Source organism: Spea bombifrons, chromosome 13, assembly GCF_027358695.1.
Source record: "Spea bombifrons isolate aSpeBom1 chromosome 13, aSpeBom1.2.pri, whole genome shotgun sequence".
Lineage (NCBI taxonomy): Eukaryota > Metazoa > Chordata > Amphibia > Anura > Pelobatidae > Spea > Spea bombifrons.
Window position 1 is genome coordinate 21,833,512 of NC_071099.1, and position 22,220 is coordinate 21,855,731.

General features: G+C 49.2%; 2 protein-coding genes across 2 annotated transcripts; one reads left to right on the plus strand and one right to left on the minus strand.

The window, feature by feature from the left end:
* The first annotated feature begins 164 nt into the window (after window positions 1-164).
* On the plus strand, window positions 165-12,706 carry FOXK2 (forkhead box K2). Its single transcript, XM_053452802.1, has 10 exons — window positions 165-457; window positions 7,146-7,340; window positions 7,575-7,722; window positions 7,965-8,111; window positions 8,281-8,474; window positions 9,058-9,230; window positions 9,358-9,654; window positions 9,748-9,972; window positions 10,479-10,538; window positions 10,805-12,706. Exons 1-10 carry the CDS (start codon window positions 165-167, stop codon window positions 11,008-11,010), a joined length of 1,938 nt encoding a protein of 645 aa, XP_053308777.1. The 3' UTR covers window positions 11,011-12,706.
* Window positions 12,707-14,253: 1,547 nt separating this feature from the next.
* Window positions 14,254-21,855, minus strand: WDR45B (WD repeat domain 45B). Its single transcript, XM_053453587.1, has 10 exons — window positions 21,653-21,855; window positions 20,073-20,147; window positions 19,543-19,644; window positions 16,645-16,732; window positions 16,240-16,334; window positions 15,856-16,046; window positions 15,470-15,555; window positions 15,086-15,187; window positions 14,701-14,822; window positions 14,254-14,601 (listed from the first exon to the last, which is right to left on the minus strand). Exons 1-10 carry the CDS (start codon window positions 21,717-21,719, stop codon window positions 14,495-14,497), a joined length of 1,035 nt encoding a protein of 344 aa, XP_053309562.1. The 5' UTR covers window positions 21,720-21,855; the 3' UTR covers window positions 14,254-14,494.
* Between the last annotated feature and the right edge of the window lie 365 nt (window positions 21,856-22,220).

The following is a 22,220-nucleotide window of genomic DNA, read 5'->3' on the forward strand; positions in this document are numbered from 1 at the left end:
ACGCCTGGCCCCGCCCCGCCCCTGTCAGTGCCGGCTCCTCCTATTGGCTGCGTGCGCTTCACGGTTGGGCTGCGCCTCCCCCTTTCCTTTTCTCCTGCTGGCGGAGGGGTTGGAGCCGCCGCCGCACCCGGAGCTCCCGTCACCTGCCCGGGCGTGCTGGAAAGATGGCGGCGGGCAGCGGGGTGCCGATCGTGGCCCGGTTGGAGGGCCGCGAGTTCGAGTACCTAATGAAGAAGCGCTCGGTGACCATAGGCCGCAACTCGTCGCAGGGCTCGGTGGACGTGAGCATGGGCCACTCAAGCTTCATCTCCCGCCGGCACCTGGAGATCTTCACGGCCGGCGGCGGGGACGGTGAGGGCGGCGGGGATTTCTACCTGCGCTGCCTGGGCAAGAACGGGGTGTTCGTGGACGGCGTGTTCCAGAGGAGGGGGGCCCCGCCGCTGCAACTACCCCGAGTGTGAGTGGGGTACTGGGGGGCGGGGCGGAGTGGTTGGATTATGTATGAGGGGCGGAGCTAACGGGGGCGGGCTAACGAGATTGGGGGTGCAGGGGCGGAGCAGAGACAGTGGGGGGGACAAGGATGGGACAAAGATGCAGGGTCAGTGGTGTAGAGGAGCTGAGGGTGATGGGAGGTGCTGTTAGTGGGGTACAGAGTGATGGGGGGTGAGTGGGGGTACTGGGTGCAGAGATGGGGTGATCTGGGTGGAAGGGGTATTGTGTGTTGGTGTATGTGGCGCTGTCATGTCCTGTGGGGTATCTGGGCTGATGACAAAGTGCTGAAGAGTTTAGTGATTTGTAAAGATACCCTGGTCGGGTACGAGGTTACTGCCCCGGGGGGGCCGTGTGGGTTGTGTTTATAGGATTGTGGCCCCGGGCCCCGTGTGTTGTGGATCTGGTGGTCTGTTGTGATTGTTTACATGTGGCGCGGGGTTATACACAAGCAGCCTCTGTTTTGCACTGTAGGGTTTAGGTGACAGATTCTTGCCCTGTTCGGGGGCCGCTGGACGTTTGCCCCGCTTGCCCCCGGTGTCAGTGCACCCGCCGAGGGTGGCGACGGGCTCCCGGGGGACGTGTCACCAGCCACCAAAACAACAACATTTGTCTTGGAGCCGATCCTGACGAGCAACAAACCCGGCCATTCATTGAGCGTCACGTGGCCGGGCGGCAGGCACTGTTTACAGTCGCATCTCCCGTCATGCACCGTTATATTGCTTTGTATATGTGGACGCTCTCGCCCGCCACGGCGCTCCGTGGCTCGCCTGTTACGCGCTTCATTCTGATGTCGAATCGCGGTTGCTACGGAAATATCGCACATAACGCCATCGCTGTTCTGGGCGCCGCACTCTAATCAGAACGTCCCGTGGTCTCCTTTTGCGCCGCGGTGTTGCGGACGCGACCTTCGCCGGGCCACGGTTACCGTTGGCGGTTCATGAGCTCCGTGAAGCTGCCGCTTGGCACCTGCAGGATATTTTAGGGGTCTTTTAGAGCGCCGCGTGACGAGCTGTAGTGACCCCTGATTATTTGGGGACTGTAAATAGAAATTCGTGGATGCGAGTCGCACGTCTTCCATCCTTTCGCGGCTCCGTTTTAATAATTATCACAGTTTAACCGATTCACTGCCTGCTTAGTTTTCCACCCATCGCCTAAAGAGTTAAACCGCGTGTGCCTATGCAGCGGATGTAGATATTTGCCCAGAAATGCCCCGCGGTGGCCCGTCCACTCTAAGCGCCTGAGCCACGCACCTGCAGGATGTGGCAGTCTGGCTGGGCAGTGAGGGGTTAATCCATCCTTACGGTACGGAAACACGCCTCCACCCCTGGCGTGTTTGTCTCCCATGTGTTCTGCGCTGTTAGTATGCTAGAGGGATCCGTGTTTATTTTTTACACGCGTTGCCGCGGCGACTTCTGTTTTGTCCTCTCACACGCGTGGTCGGCTCGGGCGCCTGGCGCTGAGTGTTTGTGTTTTTTTTGTTGTTGTTGACAGAAATCGAGGTTTTTTTTTCCTTGTAGTTTTGGGTGTTTTAGGAACTCACTGTGCGTCGCCCCGGCGTGTTTCACGGACAACACATATGACCTGCGCCGTGTACACGCCACGCTGTGTGGTTTTTGTGGCTTTCCCTAAGTTAGGCAGAGGTTGCAGATGGTTTTTGGCTGACTGTGGTCTTACGGGCGAAGGGCCACACGGCCCAGGGGCCCCTTTCCGCGGTGTCCGTGGCATTATGTTGCACCTCGTAAGCCCCCTGACTCTCTAGTCGCCGTCTGTTCCCGTTCTCTAGTGTTTAAGACGTAGAGCGCTAATGCACCAGTAAGAAGCTTATTGTGTTTGACGTGGATTTGTGTCTGTCCGTGACGGCCGTCCGTAATGTCTCCCGTAATCCGTGGCCAGGGGTCTGCCCCCCGCGGGGTTAAAACTGCAGCTTTGGATTCTTCTGAGGACTCTGAACCTGTTAGGAGCCGAGCGGCAAACGTGACTCCGGTGACTGCCTTCCTGCCCCGGCTGATTAATGATTACCCCCCCCCAGCGTCCGTAACGGGGTTAAATCATGTTAAACCCCACCCCCTCGGTGCCCGTAACAGGGTGAAATGAGGATTACCCCCACCCCCCCTGGTACCCGTAAGAGGGTGAAATGATGATTACCCCTGGTGCCTGTAACGGGGTGAAATGCGTAAAGCTGCGCTGGACGCGCGTTTTCTGCCGGCAGCTTCTGTTTTTCAGGTTTCTTCTCTTTTTATGTCGGCAGGAAAATGATCGGATTTGTAGACTTTCAGCAATTTCGTTTTTTTTGACGTTTTTGTGGCGTCCGGTGCATGTAAGACGTTTTCTGAAGGCATAACATTGTGTCTCTTGTGCTTTGAGCTTCTCCCAGCCCCCGGCGGCTCGGTAAGTATCGGGGGGGGGGTATCTGACGGGGCGTTCTGCGTATTATTTATAACGATATGCCTGCCGCTCTTCATTAAGGAATGTCTGCCTCGACAATAGAGTGCAAGCTCCACAGTCCAGGGTCCTCTCTCCTCCTTTGGGCGGCGCTGCATGTAAAGCGTGTGTATTGCCACCGCCGCTGCTGGACGTGAAGGTGTTAAAAGGCGGCCCACCCTGCGATGTCATGACGGCTGGGTCAGTAGGGAGTCTGTGTTGCCGTGGCAACATCCCGTAAACAATGCCGGGGAAAACAGCAGCCGAATGCGGCGTTGCCATGTATGGGCTGCTGGCAGATGCCTCCTCTGTGTCCGCGGATTGTTTGTAGCCGATTGTTTTTCCTCCCCACCTCCTGGGTCACGTGAGCCTTTGTTTACAACAGACGCCGCTCAAAATAAAACAGCCGGACTTTGTTTGCCGCGCGGGAAGCGATGGGATTTCTGCGGGGCCGTCTAAATACAAAGCGTGTGGAAGGGCGCTGCGTGCCGACGGTGTGAGGGGCCGGGGTTTGTGCACGGCGGGGGGAGTCATTAGGGGGGCTCCGGGCTGACCCCCCCCATTCCTTCTCTGCCTTTTAAACATCAGTATAATAGTTAATACAATTCATATGGGGGGGGCGCGTGTGACCCTCTCTCTGCCCAGCGACCGTTTCTTCTGCGTTTTTGTTTTTGTTTAATAAAGTTAAACAAAAATAAAAACATTTTCCTAAAGTGTGTGTTGGGTTTTGTTTGTTTTTGGTTTTGCTCCTTTGTTTTGCTTGTTTTGGGTGGGTGTTTGGGTTGTCATGGATTTAACTCTTTCTTCCCCAGTCCCGGAGAGGCGTGAAGGCGCAGCGCCGGTTATTCTCGGCGGTCTCGCCACTTCGTTCTCGGAGATAAAGCCGACTCGCTTTGTGTTTAAGGACCGGTCACCTAAATGGCGATCGGCTGCAGTCCGTGTTGGGAATTATATTGGCAGTTCCGGTGAATGTCCCTCAGTGTCCTTTGCTTGTAGCCGTCACGCGTGTTACGTCACCGCGCCGGATAGTTCAGATTGGTGGAGATGCTCGTCCTCGCCTGCCGTGCTGCAAATGAATTAACCCCTCCTGTGAGCGTGAATGAACCGTCCGACGTCTGAATCTGTGCAGCTGCAGCTTCTCCTGCGCGGGTTACGTCTGTTTACTTGTTGGTCTTTAACACTTGCATTGCCGGGGTGTAGTGGATACGTGGAGAGAGCCGCCTGAGAGGAGTTTAAATCGTCCCGCGGGTGAATTCGCTTGTGTGCATTCCTGAAACCCGCTCAAGGGGAAGCTGCAGCTCCAGAGCTGCCTCCGTGGTCTGGTGTTTCATGCCATTGATTGGCTGCTTCATGTGCAGGGGGTGGGGCATATGGGGGCTTCTGCAGCCTCCCCCAAACCCTTGCTATGTGAACACATAGATTTAAAGGAACCCCTCGCCATTAAAGTGCATGTGTCGCTTTATACCTGGCATGCTTCTGGGCGGCGGATCGCGGTGGGCACTTTATCCTTTCGGGGTCCGTGGCTTCGTGTTCGGAGAAGGGCTGTTTATTTTCTGCGCCGCGTGTTGTATGTGGTTCCGTCTGGAGCGTGTACAGGCAAAGGCGTGATCAGCGATTGTTTGCTTGTGTAAACAGGGAAGCGGCGCATGCACACGCTTGCAGCTTTGTCTGATGCCCCCAGCAGCGTTGCGTAACCCCCATTACCTGCATTGTTTTTAACGCTTTTGTTTATGTTGCTGCCGAGCGGCGGATTTAATACGGGAGTCCATTGTCAAGGACTCCGGTATTAAGGAAGCCGAGCGCCATCTCTGGGATCCTTGGTGACCTGGGGGCTCGGATGGACTTTTTTGGGTACGTTTTGTCGCGTTTGTGCCACCTGCGCCGGGTTTAGGAAGTTCAGTAAAGTTGGCAGTACGGTGCCACAAACCACGGTGGTCTCCCGCTGGGGCAATCTTTGGAAACAGCAGTAACGTTACTCGTTTATGGTTTTGAGTGCGGCCAGCGCTATACGCTTCGGCAACTCGGTTTTCATTGTGCCTGCCTCCACGCGGCCCAATTACATCTCCCCCGCCCTAATTTGTCTAATTAATTAAAACAGAACGAAGTTAGCGGCCTGCGCCGGAGAACAAACAGACCGCCTGCCCCCCGGACTCGTCCACACGCCTGCCCCCCGGACACGCCGGCCTGCCCGTGAACTCATCGACACGCGTGCCCCGGACCGGATTAAAGAGGCCAAATGACGCTGCCCTGCAAAGGCACGGAAAGGAGCTTTGGCGACCCGTTTAGTCGTTAATCCTCCGTCTGTGACTTTTAGAGCATGTACCCCTTTATCCGCGCCGGAGCCTTCGCCGTGTACCGAAGGGGTCTTTCCACCTTGGCAACAAACGCAACGCTCCCATCAGCAGCATGGACGTGAATTGGTTACTATGGTATTAACACCTAAAGCTAATGCTTTGATCTATAGAGGGGTTAACGCTTTTGCCGGGACAATGTATAGATCAAATAAACTCACTAGAAAGGCTTCCTAAACCGTATTTTCATGACGAGTGCCTCTGCAAAGTGTTTATTTTTTGTTTAAGATGCAGAATATGTTGCCCTATGTCGGCTGTGAGTGATGGGTGTCTCGGAAGTCCATTTGGCCAGAGACTGTTCGTGAAGCTTTGCTGCAGACCACCAAGGGGAAGGTGTCACGGCCGCCTCCTCCGTATAGCTGCTCCACGTCTTTCAGTCTGAACACAAAAGCTCAGCGCTGTTCCCACTGCAGACTGGGGGGGGCTCAAATTCCTCCGGCATTACGCAATCGGGGGTTAACACGTTGGTCGCCGGCAGCCCATCTGACAAGGCAAATGTCAACTGTGGCTCCTGAGTATTTCCGCCCCTTCCTTTAAGCAGTTGTTCCCTCTCCATCTTTTGTGCCCACACTCCTTTCCATCACGAGCAAAAGCGAGAGGGGGGAGAGGCAGAAATGCAGGGAATCGCTAAAAAGCTGGTTTCTACAGTAACAGGCTGCCCACCATGCGGCCCTCTGCCGGCGGCTTCATGTTTCCCTCAGCCTCGAAGAGACCCTTCAGCCCCCGCGCGTCCTTCCCCCAGCTTCTTCCATTGCTCTGACTTCTCCAAGCACTTAAATGGTTAAAAATGGTTTAAATGGTTAAAATTGACTCCTTTTTGGTTCTGCCTGGTTTTGCCGTTCAGTGTGTGTGTGTATGTATGTATATGTGTGTGTGTATATATATATATATAAAATTACACACACATACATATATACACCCGGGCACTAGTTGTCAGGGTTCTGGTTTAATTTTGTTGCCTTTTCATCGCCGTCCAAGGGGCCAAAATGGTTTCTTAAGGCTTTCCTGACGTCTTTGCTGTTTGGCGGAGTGACGCTGGCGGACGGCGAAGGGTTAACGGGCCGCGTGGATTCGCAGCCGCTACGAGCCGCTGCCGACCGCCGAGTGCTTCCTCGTATTCAGCGACATCCTATTTGCTGTTCTGTGGTTTGGGAGGATGTAAGCCTTTCCGGCAAGCAGAATATTACTGTTAACCCCGCGTGTTATCGCTCCCAGCTGTGGCCCCTGGGCTGTGCGCGGCCCCCGGTCTTTACCGCGTCGCAGGCCAATAACCCAGCCGTGGTTTCCAGTAATGTCACAGTCTGCCCGATCTCAGTCTCCCCTGTGATGCAAGACCCTGTCAGCAGATCGGCACCATTAGGCCCCCCTCTAGTCGCCGTATGTCTATCCCATTCATGTTTTACCCTCTACCACTTCTGCTGGGAGGCTGTTCCACTTACCTCCCACCCTCTCAGTAAAGTAATGGAGGCTGATTAATGAGGCCGTTTAATGGGAAGGCAGCTTTAGATGTCTGATCGTTCCTGTCCGTTCGGCCCTTTACAGGTACGGAGTCCCGGGGAGTAGTTGGCTGAGCGTCTGCCCCGGGGTAGTGGAAATTTCCAGCTTGTTGTTCAGATGTTTCTTTTGGGTCTTAAAGGTGAAAGGCGGCCCCCCGGTTTACGGCTCTAATAAGCAGCGAGGGATTAGCGCGAGCCGGTGGTGCTTTAATCCGGTCTCCAGAGGAAGTGATTAACTCTCTACTTCCACATATTAATCCAGCAAAAGCGCGGCCATAAAATAAAAATTTGGGTTGTAATCGAACGTCTAGTCGGTAGCGGCTCTATTAAACGGGCAATGGGGGGGCGATAGATTTACTCACCAGCCTGTTCCTCTCCCTCACAGATGCACCTTCAGGTTTCCGAGCACAAACATCAAGATCACGTTCACAGCTCTGGCCAGTGACAAGAAAGAGAAGCAGGAGGCGCCCGAATCCCCCGTTAAGCCGGTGCAGCCGCAGATCTCCCCCCTGACCATAAACATTCCAGAGAACATGGCCCATCTGATCAGTCCTCTGCCCTCCCCTACAGGAACTATAAGGTACGGGCCAGCCTGGGCAGTACATTAAAAAGAATGAGTAATGGTGACTTAATGCAGAACCTATATAAATAGCAAGTACTTAAGCCCCACCCCCGAGGAACCTGACTTCTAATTTTAACTTTTAAATATATATTTTTAATATTTTTTGAGGAGTCTTGCTCATAAATTGCAGGCCTCTTTAGCGCCTACTTGTTGAGTCATCACGTGAACACCTATCCATTTTCTCTCGTGCAGCGCTGCAAACTCTTGCCCCTCCAGTCCGCGGGGTGCAGGGTCGTCGGGGTTCAAAATGGGCCGAGTCATTGCTTCAGACCTTCACTTAATGACAGAAAACTCCCAGTCTGAGAATGACAAGGAGGCCTCGGGAGGAGACAGCCCCAAGGTAGGTGCCCGGCGCCCGTTAAGCCACCGCATTCCCCGCTCTGCCCAGATACATCGATGATTTACTTTAGATACAGGCAGTTAACGTCCGATTGCTAGCTCTTGGGGTGTAGATTTAACCTTTTGGATACAGGAAGGTTAGGATAAATCATTACTTCACCCCGACCCGGTGGCTGGATTTCTGCGGAGACCCCCGTGTACTCTGGGCATTGTAACGCTCTCTCCTCTCTCTCTCGCCCGCAGGATGACTCGAAGCCCCCGTACTCCTATGCACAGCTCATAGTTCAAGCGATCACTATGGCTCCCGACAAACAGCTGACGTTAAACGGAATCTACACACACATCACAAAGAACTACCCGTACTATCGAACCGCAGATAAAGGGTGGCAGGTGAGCTCACAGCATGATTGTCTCTGATTGGCTGGTTACTAAAATGGTGAGCAGGCGGTATGAATGGGTCTTGACATCATACAGTCGTTTAACCGGCGAAGGGCTGACCTCTCGTGGTCGTCGAGTAACCGCAGGGGGTTCTGTGTAACTTTTTTCTTTTCTCCTGTAGAACTCCATACGTCACAACCTCTCCCTGAACCGATACTTTATCAAAGTCCCCCGATCGCAGGAAGAGCCTGGCAAGGGTTCATTTTGGAGGATAGATCCATCCTCTGAGAGCAAGTTAATAGAGCAGGCGTTTAGGAAACGCAGGCCGCGGGGAGTTCCTTGCTTCAGGACCCCTCTAGGACCTCTCTCCTCAAGGTAAGTTGGTGGGAGAGGGCAAAGAACCCTGTCCGGGGGGGGGGGGCGAGAGAGACGGCAAGAAGCCAGTACCCCGCGGTTCCACCAGCTGTGTGAGCGATGGCACGGCGGCCATGCGCGGGGTGGGGAATATGCCAGAGGCAGAATAATTGGCGCTGCGTTAAATACATAATACAGGTTACTTTAATGGTGCGGTAAATATGTTTACAAGCCGTGGATACGGTTCTCAAAGTTGAACCTTAACAGGGTAACTTCGTGCCTCAGTGGGGTGTTAGCCCCCTCGTGTGTTGACATTTGGTATTACATGCAGTCAACTGAAGCAGTGTTTCCAACCTTCTTATATATTATTCATATATATATATATATATATATATAATATTTATTTAGCATGTGTGTTAATCCCTGTTGTACTAAAGTCAGAATTGGGTCCTGTGCAGTTGCCCGGAGACTTTATGGTGGTCGTACCTGAGTCCTGGGCTGTACGCTTAGGGCCGCTGGGCGCCTGTGTTCTCGCACGGGCCGATGATTTGACGCGTCGGTGCGGTTTCGAGCCGATATTTAATTCTTCTGTTTCCCGGGGCAGGAGTGCACCAGCGTCTCCAAACCACTCCGGAGTTTTATCGGCCCATTCTAGTGGCGTCCAGACCCCAGAGAGCCTGTCCAGAGAAGGTTCCCCCGTCCCTCTGGATCCTGAACCTTCCATCCAGCCAAAGCTCGCAGTGATCCAGGAAGCGCGGTTTGCACAGAGCGCTCCAGGTACGGAATGAGCCACAAAGCGCTCCTTTGCAGGTCCCGTTCCTGCTTGGGACCTCCTTGCCCTCTCTGCGTGACACCAAGCGTTGGGCCCTCGTTCTCATTAAAACTCCTTCCTTTGGGTTTGTAGGATCTCCGCTCTCCAGCCAGCCGGTCCTCATCACTGTGCAACGGCAGCTCCCACAAACCATGAAACCGGTCACGTACACGGTGGCCACGCCGGTCACCACCTCCACGTCCCAACAGACGGTCATGCAGACCGTGCATGTTGTGCACCAGATTCCAGCGGGATCGGTGACCGGCGTGACAGGCCTGACCCCGGTCAGCACCTATACTGTGGCAGGGCAAGCGGTGGTCGCGCAGGCTGCTGTGATGGCCCAACCCAAGCTAGAGCCACAAGAGAACGGAGACCACAAAGAGGTCAAAGGTGAGCGTGCACCGTGATCCGCTAATCCCAGGCTTTTAGCTCCGTTAGTCCTCCTTGCGGCTTTTTTCTTTAACTTGTAGTTTTTGTTGGCAGTTAAAGTAGAAGCGATCCCCGCGATCGGCCACCCGGCGATCAGCCACCCCACTCTCAGCACGGCGAGCCGAATCATCCAGACGTCTGCGTCGGCTCCCCTCCAGACGGTTACTATCGTTCAGCAGACACCTCTAGGTCAACACCAGCTCCCGATCAAAGCCGTGACGCAGAACGGGACACACGTGGTCCCGATCACCGCTGCCATACAGGGACAGGTCACCGCAGGTAAGCGGGAAGAGGGTGCCATCAGCCAGCCGGGGCGTACGATGATGCTGCAGGGTGTCTTCAAGGAGAAGAGCGGGCGGATTGGGGTTTTAGCCGATAGACCTTGTCTGTGTTTGATAGGAGTCGCATTTCAATTAGTGGGAAATCCTTAATTGTTAACTTGTAGGAATCTCAGCATGTTCAGGGTCCTTCCAGCTGTAAGACTGGGTCCTTCTAGACTGCGCTTATCCCGTATAATCTCAGCCGGTGACTTCTCAATGTTACGGCCCTTTGGGACACGCCGTTTGAAACATTACTTGAAAATGACCGCAGTGACCCCCTGCGTCCGTGTATCCAGCCTGTATATACGCCAGCGTGTCCGGGACGGTGGGGGTCTTTCTTTGATCAGTATGAATATTCAGATGATCGCTCCCCATGTTCTCCCTGCGCCCCCAAGTTTTCCCGGGACAGGTGATTGTGTCCCGTTCCTACATGCAACCAGATCTTTAGCTGAATATTTCTTTCAGCGAACGCCATCTCCTCGCTGATTGAGAGTCCCTGGCAGTGGAGAGGAAGTGGAAACAGAGGTAGGACTCGGCCGCGAACCGGTCAATGTCTGCTTTTTCTCTCTGATGAAATGAACTCTGCACAGCCGTGTGAGTGTGCGCGCATGGGGGTGTGCGCATGGGGGTGTGTGGTTTAGTAACACGATGGTGTCGCTGCCGGCCAGCACCCGGTGTAATAGTAACCACGGGCTGGGGGAGCGGATATTCCGCAGTAGATGCCGGTGTTGGCGCGCTCTCTTTTCTGGCCCCCGCCGCTCACCTCTTGTCGCTTCTCTCCCAACCTGCAGCCGCAGCGAGCCCGCTCCACATGCTGGCGACGCACGCCTCCGCCTCGGCCTCCCTCCCAACCAAGAGACAGAACGGAGACCAGACCGAGCAGCCCGACTTGAAACGGGGCAAAACTGGAGACCGAGAAGAATTGGTGATTGCCGTCAACCTCGACGCCCAAAAAGAGGGAACCGCCGCGTCAAACAACCAGGACGCCAAAAAATAGGACCTGTGACGTCATTTTTCTTTTTCTTTTTCTTCTTTGTTCTCATTGTGTGTTTTTTGTTTATGTTTGGAAGTTACACACATTAGGAAACGCAGAAGAAAAGGTGCCAAAAGCAGACACTGTCTTATCAAACGGGGCCCTGTGGAAAAGATACGAACTTAGTAGATCAGCACTGAAATATAACACAGGCGGCCTTAGGAACTTTTAACAATTTCCAAAAAAACAAACAAAAAAAATAAACCAGGATCCAAACCGCGACGAGGGCGTACTGTCTCTTCCCCGGTTATTGTAAAGGCTGCTCCTCTCCGTTGGCTCGGTACCCGCTAGCGAGGAACACGGCGGCTCTTAAATGACTGCATTCGTAGAAGCGTTGTTACTGAATTTTATTTTTAGTTTTCCCCCCCCCTGATACTGAGCACATTATTGTGGTTTCGCATGATAAGCGCTTGGTGTGGACTGGATAAGATTTCTAAAAAACCTTTTTTAAAAGGGAGAAGCGATGATTTCCACCTTGTCGGCAGCTAGCCTCCTTTTCTTTTCTTTTTTTCCACTACCGAGCTAGGCAAGAGCTCGGTGCTGGTTGTGAAAGGGTTAATACACCTTCTATTGCGTTTGTTTTGCAGTATTTTGTGCTACACCAATTTTTAATTATTTTTTTTGCTTTCCAACCTCAGAGACGGTCTTACATTTCACCGTTTTCTACCCAGACTACTTTATATTGCAAATCAGCGTTCATGCTTTTTTTTTTTTCTTCTTCATAAAACTGAATGTAGATTTTTTTTTTATATTTGCGTTAGGTTTTTTTTTTTCTTTTTTAGATTGCCCCCCCCCCTTTTTCAGTCTGTCCGAGTAAACGCTACATTACTACACTTGTATTTGTATTATTTTAGCCTAACAAACGCTACCCCATTGTTTTTTGTGTTTTTTTTTTTTTGTTTTTTTTTTGTGGTGATCAAAAATATTTTTTAAATATTTTTTGGGCGTGCATGTAAAAGACTTTTTGGGAAGAAGAAAAGGAAAAAGAAGAAAAAAAACAAAACAAAATCCAAATCAAGACATTTAACAAATTGTAAAGAAACTGCTATGAGTTTTGATGAGAGCTGCACTTAACTCCTCCCCCTTCCATTTTCTGCCCTATCATGTCCTCCCGTCACTCCCCTCCCACCACTTCTAGATTAAATCGTCTCGGCTTCATATTGTGTATGTTTAAAAGGCAGAAGCAATTGTTGAGCTCCCACTTAGAGAAGAAAAACAACAAAAAAAAAAGAACCTCAAGATTTAAAACAAAAATATAATAAAAAAAATTGTAAAGCAATCGTGTCCGGGGTAAATCTGAAAGTTTTTTTTGTTTTTTTTTAACCAGCTTCGCCGTCGTTGACCAATCGTTTAGTTTAATGACACCGTTTTATTTTTGTTTTATTGTTCATGCTGCTTTATAGTCTCCACCAATCCAGCAGGACCTCGCTAAGGACAGGGGCCGCCTGGCACATTTACAGGGTCATATTTTTATTTTTTTTGGGGACCATTAAGATATTTATACTCTTGAAATGAATAGAGCCAAGAGTATAAACTTTTCACAAGATATCTGCTTTGTTACAAGAGGGGCGGTTGATGCTTTGGGCTCAGATTCCGCAGAATCTGGTTCTTTTTAATAGTTTTCTCATCGCCATTAAATGACACCGGACTCTCCTCCTAACCGTTTCTGCCATCTCTTCCATACTTTGTATTCTAAAAACGTAAGAGCTGATTGGTCGGGAGCCCCCGAGTCTCTTCATTCGACTGAAACGTTATTGGGTAATAATCCGTGAATACTAATTTAACGGCCGCCATTCTTAAGTGTCTACATACAGCTGTCTTACAAAGTGGGGGGTCGGCGTTAAGCCCCCTGCTGACGATCTATGGGGGGGTACGAGATTCCATAGCGCACGTGACACACAAGCAGGTAACATGGACCGCTTTGCTGTCATATGCATTAAAGTGAACATGATGGCCGGAGTGTCATTTAAAGGCATGTTTTTAATGATTGAAATTATGCATTTTGGGAACGGGTGCGAAGTGTTCCCTGGAATCAAACAATTTATAGACTTAAAGATCAAACTGACAGGCTGATGGCGGCACATGCTGCATTGTGGAGTCATTATATAAATATAATATATATTATACAGGTCCTAGGTTGCCTCCTGAACATATAGTAGAAGTACTTGAATATGCATTATTTAAATCTGGCAATAAATAAATGACTTACCCACAGGAGAAGCTGCAGTGAAATGCTTTCTGCGTAGTCCAACATTGGCTCCACTGATTAACGGGACCGCGTTCCTGCAGCCAAACGCTTGTTGACCAAAATGTATGACAGCTGGAGCGTCCCTGTAACGTAGCGGGGATTGGGGTACACCCCAGGGCCGCGCACGGCAGGGAAACCTGATGTTAAAATAGAAACTCTTCCAAGGGGGACTCTCAATAACTTTATACGCTTTGGAATTTGGTCACATTTTATTAAAAAGCAAACATATCTTACAAACAAGTGTGCAAAACCTAAAGAAGTTATGATTAATTACACAAAGCAACATGCACAACCCTACAGGCAAAAAAAATTATCTAAAATGTTTAGTATTGAAAATGAATTGAATTTCAGAGGCAACAAAAGTGGCTTTTCTTTCCCTAGAATCGCAAATCCAAGTGGTCTTCTGATAACGATCGAGGCCGGAGGCAGCCGACGGCCGGCTCAGACCACAACTCCCATGAGTCTCAGCGTGCAGAGGTCCAGCCAAGTGCTGACTGAGACTCATGGGAGTTGCAGTTAAAACACCAGAGAGTTGGCTATTGGTTACCCCTGAAATAAAATAGCAGTGCTGACCGCGGTCGGGTCCTGCAGTTTGTGGCAGCAGATAAATGGGTAAATATCCACTGATTAAAGCATTTTGCAGTAAAAACACTAGTGTGACATGGAGTAGTTTTTGGGGGACGTGCTGGAGGGGTGGGGGGTGTTTGGTACAGTATTAACTCATTAAATGCCAAGCAGGTGAACAAGGCATTTGGCTGTCAGAGATGTCGGGGAACTCTGTCCTCAGACATTTCGCTCGGGTCTGTTATTTATTAAATAGTCTATCTTCATATAGATAATATCTGTACTAAATCCCATAACGCTTCTGAAACGCGTACAGCTTAAAAAAAAACCCAACAAAACGGCATCCGGCAGATGTATTAATCGCTGGCAGGAAATGAAGGAATTTAAGGACGGGCTTCATTAACTAAATTCCTTTATCCGAGTGTTAAAAGAGCACCTCCGATCAGGTGACGACAGGACAGAGAAAAGACAATCCGAAGCCTTACGGTAATGAAATGATCTGAGCGCTACTACCCGGCGGAACGTGAAACCCAACGGAAAGGAGTTCGCTGTAAGAATGCCGGAGCTACCTTCTGCTCGTCCTGTTTCTGCATCCAGAATGAGTTCCTTCAGCAAAAGCTTCCCCGCTCAGCCCCATCAGAGTTTGTCGTCCGTCATTTCCAAAAACTGCGCGTAGACGTCGCGCGTGCACTCGCCCTTCTGGTTAAACTGGAACTTGTAGTAGCTGCCGTCTGCGCAAATTGCTAAAGGAGACACACAAAAAAAAAAACGCGTCAGCCACACAGCTCAGCACAAGAGACCCCAATGGCTTTCTCCAAAGAGGGGGGGGGCAGGGGGCTTACCTATGACTGAATTGGGCTCGGTTCCGAAGGCACAAACACAAGGCGATCCAGAGGGGACCTGAAACTTTGAGAAACTCCACTTGGAGCTGAAGTACTTCGGGAGGAAGCTGGCGGAGGCCAAACTGAAAAAGAAAAAAGGGAATTAAAATATAGAGCAGGGCATCATCACGCAACCAATGTGAGCTACGCTATGATGTCATTTTACATCATCGCTTTAATAGAGGACACATAATATCTACTTAAGGAATTACCCTTTACAAATCTCTTACTTAGCAGCAGTAGACGGCACAAGGCTTTGTCCCGCCAGGGCTTAAAACTCACTAATTGTATGTATTCATTTTATGGCACCGCAGAAATACCGGTAGGTAGCTACCGACCCACGTACCTGGACTGCTTATTTCTCTTTGGATCCTCTGCAGCAAAGACGTGAATGGTACCATGATCGCTAGAGACGCAGATCAGAGAGGCGTCTTCATTGAAATTAATACTGCAACAAGACAGAGACAGACACTGAATTCCGTTGCAGTGAAATCTGCTTCTCAACCGCCCTGACTGTACAGCAGGAGAATGACGTATAAACACAGGTGACGGCATCAGCCGTGAGAGCAAAAGGTTCCAGTGACTCGGACAAAGCGTTCAAAAGATTTGATTTCCCTTCGCTATTAAAAAGCTGACTGTAATACAGAGCGAAGAAAAGGAAACTGTACTAGTTCGGACCTCGTAAGCACCCTTGAAATAAGGCAGGTATGAAGAACAAGGCGCAACTCACCAATATATGTTAGCCGCTTGTGATCCTCGGCGCAGCTCCTGGATTAAATGCCCGGATGACGTATCAAATATTCTTATGAGAGTTCCCTGCGTTAGAGATACAGAACATAACCTCGTATCACGCGGCTGCCAGACAGTACATAACGCGTGTTAATTACACAAACAGGAATGCCCTCCATATCATGTATTTTATCTTCAGGACTGCGTGTTAAAATATTCTTTCAAAGGGTAGGGCGGCTGTTTCGAAACCCCATCCTATTTATTTGAGCTGTTATACAAAAGCCCAAACTTTAGTAAGGACACTGCAGAGGCTCACGGTTTCGCTCCCAGACTAATTGCTCTTAGTGAATCGACCCCGACAGCGTATCTGCTACGAATTGGGCTCACCTTCTCCGACGCAGTTGCGATTCTGGTCCCTTGTAGGTTTAGCGCGATGCAGCTCAGCACTCCCTCGTGAGCCGGGATATCCAGAGGGGGCTTCTCAGTGCTGGCCAGATCCACAATCTGTACGTGGCCGGTGTGAGCTCCTGGGAACGCCAGGAACGAGTTGTTGCTGTTCGGACACAGGACGCACAACCCTGGAACGCACAGGTTTCATACAGGTCACGGACATAGCAAGGAAGGACGTATCGGTAACAGAGCATCGTCACTTTATTAGGTGCGAAACGCGACAAGGAAATAGGTGATAAAGCAGAAAGGTAAACACAAGAGATGCCTTCAACAAAAGAAGCTCAAAGGTTAACCCAACAGGCGGTATAAGTCACACCTCACCTTTAGGGTTATAACACGTCTCGAACACATGAAGCTGGTGAGGGTTGTGTGTGAAAGTGAACACTTTAATCATGGAATCCAAAACCACCACAATCCTGCAAGACACAGAACAAGGAGCATCCGGTTATACCCCAGACACCCCGCACAATAAAAGGTGGGGGCTACAAACAAAAAATCCCTGCTTTCTAGGACAATCTTCCAGGGCCTGTGTTTGCCAAAATAAACTCGTCTTCTGTGATTTTAAATGTCGGAGATCGGCAAGTACCTTGTATACTAAAGTATAAATCATAAAGGAATCCTGGGTTAAAATAAAAATATCCCACCGCTGAGGTACAGCAGGCGAGGGGTTAACGATTACTCAGGAAGCCTGTAAGGTCCAAAAGGTTTTATTGCGGAGATACAGACCGGTCTCTGCGAAGTTTCACCGCCTTCACCTCCGTGGAAAACTCAATTTCAATCACGGTTTTCTTCTTTAAATCGTCCCAAATCATCACTGAGGGGAGAGGGGGGAAAATGAGAAATTTGGTACAAAGTAGTAAAAGGCATGGAATTTGCTGATAATTTAGTATCTGCTTAACTACAGATGCCTTGTAACCAGTGGCGTCTCCAGCTTTCATATTTAGGGGGGGCACATGGGGGGCCAGGGACCAAAGTAGGGGGGCCAATTATAAAACGGTACATATACACTATATATATATATATATATATATATATACATACACACGTTAGACGTGCATTTTTAACTACGTAATATGTATTTATCTCTTTGAAGTAAAGACTGTGATTAAAATATGATTTCAAAATAAAGTGACAGTTATTTTTAATTCTTTAATATTAGCCCCTGCTGACAATATATATAAATATTAGACCCTGCTGCAGATATATAGAAATATTACACCCTGCTTCCGATATATATTAATATTAACCCCTGCTGCGGATATATATTAATATTAGCCCCTGCTGCGGATACATACTAATATTATTCCCTGCTGCCGATATACATAGAAATTATACCCTGCTGCCAACATATATTAATATTAGCCCCTACTGCCGATATATATTATTAGTCCCTGCAGCCAATATATATAAATATTAGCCCCTGCAGCCAATATTTATTGATAATAGGCCCTGCCGCCAATATATATTAATATTAGCCCCTGCTGCCGATATATATAAATATTAGTCCCAGCTTCCGATATATATTAATATTAGCCCCTGTAGCCAATATATATTAATATTAAACCCTGCTGCCAATATATTTGCCACACTGACTGCAGATCAGGGGAAGACAGTGAGAGTCAGTGCAGTGTTCCCTCCTTCTGACTGCACCGTGACATTGAGAGGTCCTCTCCCCTGTAATCATCCCCAGAGTCCCTTTGTCCCCTCATTCACTAAACCATACCGCTCTTTTACTTACACCCTGTAGTTCAGGTATAGATCAAATAAACAACACATGGAAACAGCACACGCAACTGAATGAGAAAAAAAAACCTGTATTTGCATGAATACATAAATAATGTATGGAAACATAGCAGATACAGATCAACAGAATTTGACACACTATTTGACATCCAAACAACTATAAATCATTCTTTTTTATCACATTATTAAAATCCCAGAAATCAAAAAAGTTAAAAGGCCCAAATAAATTAAGGAGATTAGACATAATGGAAACTTCAACAAAACTTTTAGCCATTAATGCATCACAACCATTTTAGCGCTGCGTCACCAAATGAACAAATGAACACTCATCACAGATAACACAATGCATACAGCTGCATATAACTAAGCTGAGTAGCACTTGGTCTGTGAAGGCCGTGAAACCAAAGGGGAATAGCGTCCTGTATAATGAAATCAAGAACTGAGTTTCTCAAACTCTCAACCAACATCTAACTTTTAATAATATATTCAGATTGAAATAAGAGTAAATAACACAAAACCTTTACTTTTCCTCCGATTTCTAGGCCTAGAAAGTTTTGTCCTCTGAAGTGACAACAAAATCTGGATAAATAAAAATTACAAAGTTCTATTTAACCCTCTACAGCAAGTAAAGTGCCAGGAAACAGATGACCAAACACATATCAGGCTCTGCCACACTGACACCCAAACACATACCCCAGGACAGGCTCTGCTGCCACATGGACCCCCACATCAGGATGGGATAACACATTGCTTTGCTGTTTGTGTGTATTGACCCTTGTGTATTTGTGCCCCCCCAGCCACCCCCCTTTGTGCATTTTTGCAATACACCCTTCTGTATTGATTTATTTGATGCCCCCAGCCAGCCCCCCTCCCTTGTGTATTGATTTATTTGATGCCCCCAGCCAGCCCCCCCTCCCTTCTGTATTGATTTATTTAATGCCCCCAGCCAGCCCCCCTCCCTTGTGTATTGATTTATTTGATGCCCCCAGCCAGCCCCCCCTCCCTTGTGTATTGATTTATTTGATGCCCCCAGCCAGCCCCCTCCCTTGTGTATTGATTTATTTGATGCCCCCAGCCAGCCCCCCTCCCTTGTGTATTGATTTATTTGATGCCCCCAGCCAGCCCCCCCCTTGTGTATTGATGCACCAACCCCTTGTACTGGTTAATATAATGGCCCCCATACCCATGTGTATTAACACCCCCCATTTGTGTATTGATATATGTGACATCCTTCTAACCACCCTGATGTGTAATTATGTCCCCAGCCACCATCTTTTTGTATTATTTAATTTTCCCAATGCAGCCCCCCCTTGTTAATGTCCCTCCTTCTGTCACCTCCACTATTTATTTAAAATAAAATACTTTTTTTGCTGGCCTTCATTCTTCCACTGTAACACAGCAGGCTGCTCTTCTCCCTCACGCTCTTCTCCCTGTCAGGCAGTGACAAGCAACTGCTCCGTAAGAGCCCGCCCCCTTCAAAGGGGCGGGACGAAGAGCCTCAGTCAGTGATCGGCATGCCTGCAATCCATTAAGCAGTCAGCGGAGGCGGTTTTACAGCCGCTTTGAAACTGTCAGCCGCATCGGCTGCAATTAGAGCTTAGTGTTCCGGCACACCGGGTCAATGGTATAGCGTTTCAATTGGGGGGGGCACACTGGGGGGCACAGCATAATGTAGGGGGGGCCATGGCCCCCTCTGGCCCCCCCCTGGCGACGCCACTGCTTGTAACCCTAATCCCATCTCTTCATCACATAGAAATGGTTTGGGTTTCCAGTATGATTTATTACACCCGTCACATTTATACCCCAAACCATTACAGCCACGTAGAGACTGCCAGAGACGGCACCGAAGGAAGCTTAGAATTATCACATGACATATTTTACCTTTGTTGGGGGGGTATTTTGGTTTCTTCCCCCCTCCCACCAGAGCCAGGTAGTTGCAGCGAAAGAGCATTTCCACGTAGCCGATGCCGCCTTCCATAAACTCTGCGGAGAGAAAAACACAAAAGGTTCTAGAGTTAGTCGGACAAACAGCTAAAAATGCAACATCGCCCCAGACACACAGATCGGGATCCAGCCTACCGGATATATAACCCAGTGACCGCCAGACGTGAGCCGCCCCCGGCACCGCAACTAAACCTGTCACTGCACAATGTACGGAGTATCACAAAGGGTCACAGCACCTGCTTCAGAATATGAATTTACGCACAGAACACGCCCCAGACGTCGGAACCCGTCTCCGTGTGAAGGGGTGCATTATTAGGCGTGTGTCGCCAGCCGCCATCAACTGTATACTAACAGATGCGGTCTTACTAGCCGACATTGGCCGCTGTCATTAATGATGTAAGAGCGTCTTGGACGTTACAGTTAACCGGGATTGCTGGCCGGTCCGTGCGGTCACAGAGTCTCCTCACCTTGTTTCTCCTTCTCTTTTAGCGGGTCTGTGTTGTACACGCGGAACCCGTTCTCCATCCCACATGCAAAACAGCCTGCAACGCAGAACAGGAAAACCATTAGAAGCGGTGATCAGACGGCTGCGTATACCGGAGAGAGGCGAGCTACACGTATCGTGGATAGAATCATATCTCATTATTTAACTAGAAATATTATATGATTTATATTATTATACAATATATATATATATAAAGGTTATATATTCCCAGACAGCTAGCAGAAACAAACACCCCATTAGAAAAAGAATGTTACAACGTGTCAGTGGATGAATGTAACATTTTTTCAGACAGTAGCTAATTAAGATTAGAAGAGTTTTTTTTCTACAGAAACTATTTTCTGGGTTTTCTCCCTAAATATGTTTTACAAAAAGGATAAAATAATAGCCGTATGAGCCAGCAAAGAGTTAATGGCCGTTACAGAAATCAGGAGCCGGAGCCCAGTCAGCATCCTGGGTTTGGTTGGAACGTGCGAGTGAATGTTGAGGGACGGCAGGAACGCTTAGTCAGGGGGACACAGGAACATACGCGTTTCTGGTATTGCATATTATCTATAGGTTCCAGAGAGATCAGCCATTCCTCTGATAATGTTATTCCATACGCACAACACTACAGACTGGTGACTTCTTCTGTGTATTCACTAAACACTCTTATTAACGAATATTAAATTAATTTCATGGTTAAAAAAGAAATGACAATGAGCTGAGATCTGCTGCTTCCCTGAACTCGGGGAAAATCACGAGGAAAAAAAATAAATGAAAAACCCAAAAGCTGCTGCGTTAATTCTCTCTCCATGAACCCTATGGGGGTAAGTATAAAAAGTGTCTGTGATGCATAGTGTGGTCCTATCACCATAGCAACAGATGGAATGGTCCAAGCAGCTACAACCTTCCAGCTGGTTGCTATGGTAATAAGACAACTTTTGCATCATCATCACCTCCTGCATATAAGCCCCATAGATGTGTCTCTCCTTTATCACTATTCACCGGCTAATGCGCTCCTCGCTGTCAAGTGCTCAGTCTCCATCATGTCACCCCCACTGTCTCCAGAAGCTTCTCTCCCTGACACTCCATCCAGGAGCCCCCACGTCTCACACTCCACATCATTGTCATTCTTTCATACACTGACTCACCGCCCTCAAGACTCATTTTGCCCTCTCACTCACACTCACTGCCTAGTCTTTACTCCCATATCCTGCCTGCTTACCCTCACACACCCCTATTCCATTTCCACCTCAGGCCCCTGCTTTTCACCTATACTCCGGGCCCCTTACCCTTCCCTCTTACCCCAGCTGTATGTCCCTTTCTGCCCCGTCTCTCCTTTTCACCTGGCAGCCCCACTCCATGCCCCTCTCTGACCCCTGTCCCCCTTTTACACCAACTCCTTGCCCTTCTCTGCCCCTCTCACTCACACCATTCATTGCCTCTTTGTCACCTGCCCCTCCCTTTCACCCCAACTCCTTGCTATCCCCTGCCACTCCCTCTCACCTCCACTCATTGCCCCTTTCTGTCCCCTGCCCCTCCCTTTTGCCCCTCTTCGCTCACCGTGGTCCTGGTTGAAGCCCGCATACAGCAGGCCGTTGCCGTGCGGGTTACTGGGTAACAAATTCATGCTGGCAGCTTTCTCTCCGTCCCACTATCGCTGTTAGAGCCCCGGCGCCGCCGGTTACATCATCACCGGGAGACCGAGACGCTTCCACCACCGTGACACAAAACAACTTCCGGCTTCCGCAGGCAACTTAGCAGAGCCCCGAGCTGCACGACCAATCCCAGCCACGTGACGCCTCCCAGCAGAGCCGATCCCCAGCACGTGACGCACTTGACGAGTGCCGAGCAATCGAACAGAGCTTATTCCCAGCAGGATAATAAAAACAATAAAATAATTAAAAATAAATAAAAAAAATATTATGACTATTAGGATTATTATTGTTTATTATTATAAAAAGACAGTAAACATAATCCCTCGATATAATGCTGGTTTTGGAGTCTAGAAATAATTATTTTTATATATAGGGTTATCATGTCTTGAAAATACTCTGTACTGGTTATTACCTTCCCCTACTGTACCAAGTGTCCCGGGTTTACTTTGGGCAGTCCCTCTCTGGGCCCCAAT

Coding starts and splice junctions, on each gene's coding strand:
- WDR45B (XM_053453587.1), bottom strand. CDS start 21,719: ATGAATTTGTTACCCAGTAACCCGCACGGCAACGGCCTGCTGTATGCG. Junction 19,645..20,072: donor AAAAGAGAAGGAGAAACAAG/GTGAGGAGACTC, acceptor TTCTCTCCGCAG/AGTTTATGGAAGGCGGCATC. Junction 15,188..15,469: donor CAAGCGGCTAACATATATTG/GTGAGTTGCGCC, acceptor GTCTTGTTGCAG/TATTAATTTCAATGAAGACG.
- FOXK2 (XM_053452802.1), top strand. CDS start 165: ATGGCGGCGGGCAGCGGGGTGCCGATCGTGGCCCGGTTGGAGGGCCGC. Junction 7,723..7,964: donor CGGGAGGAGACAGCCCCAAG/GTAGGTGCCCGG, acceptor TCTCGCCCGCAG/GATGACTCGAAGCCCCCGTA. Junction 8,475..9,057: donor CTAGGACCTCTCTCCTCAAG/GTAAGTTGGTGG, acceptor TTCCCGGGGCAG/GAGTGCACCAGCGTCTCCAA.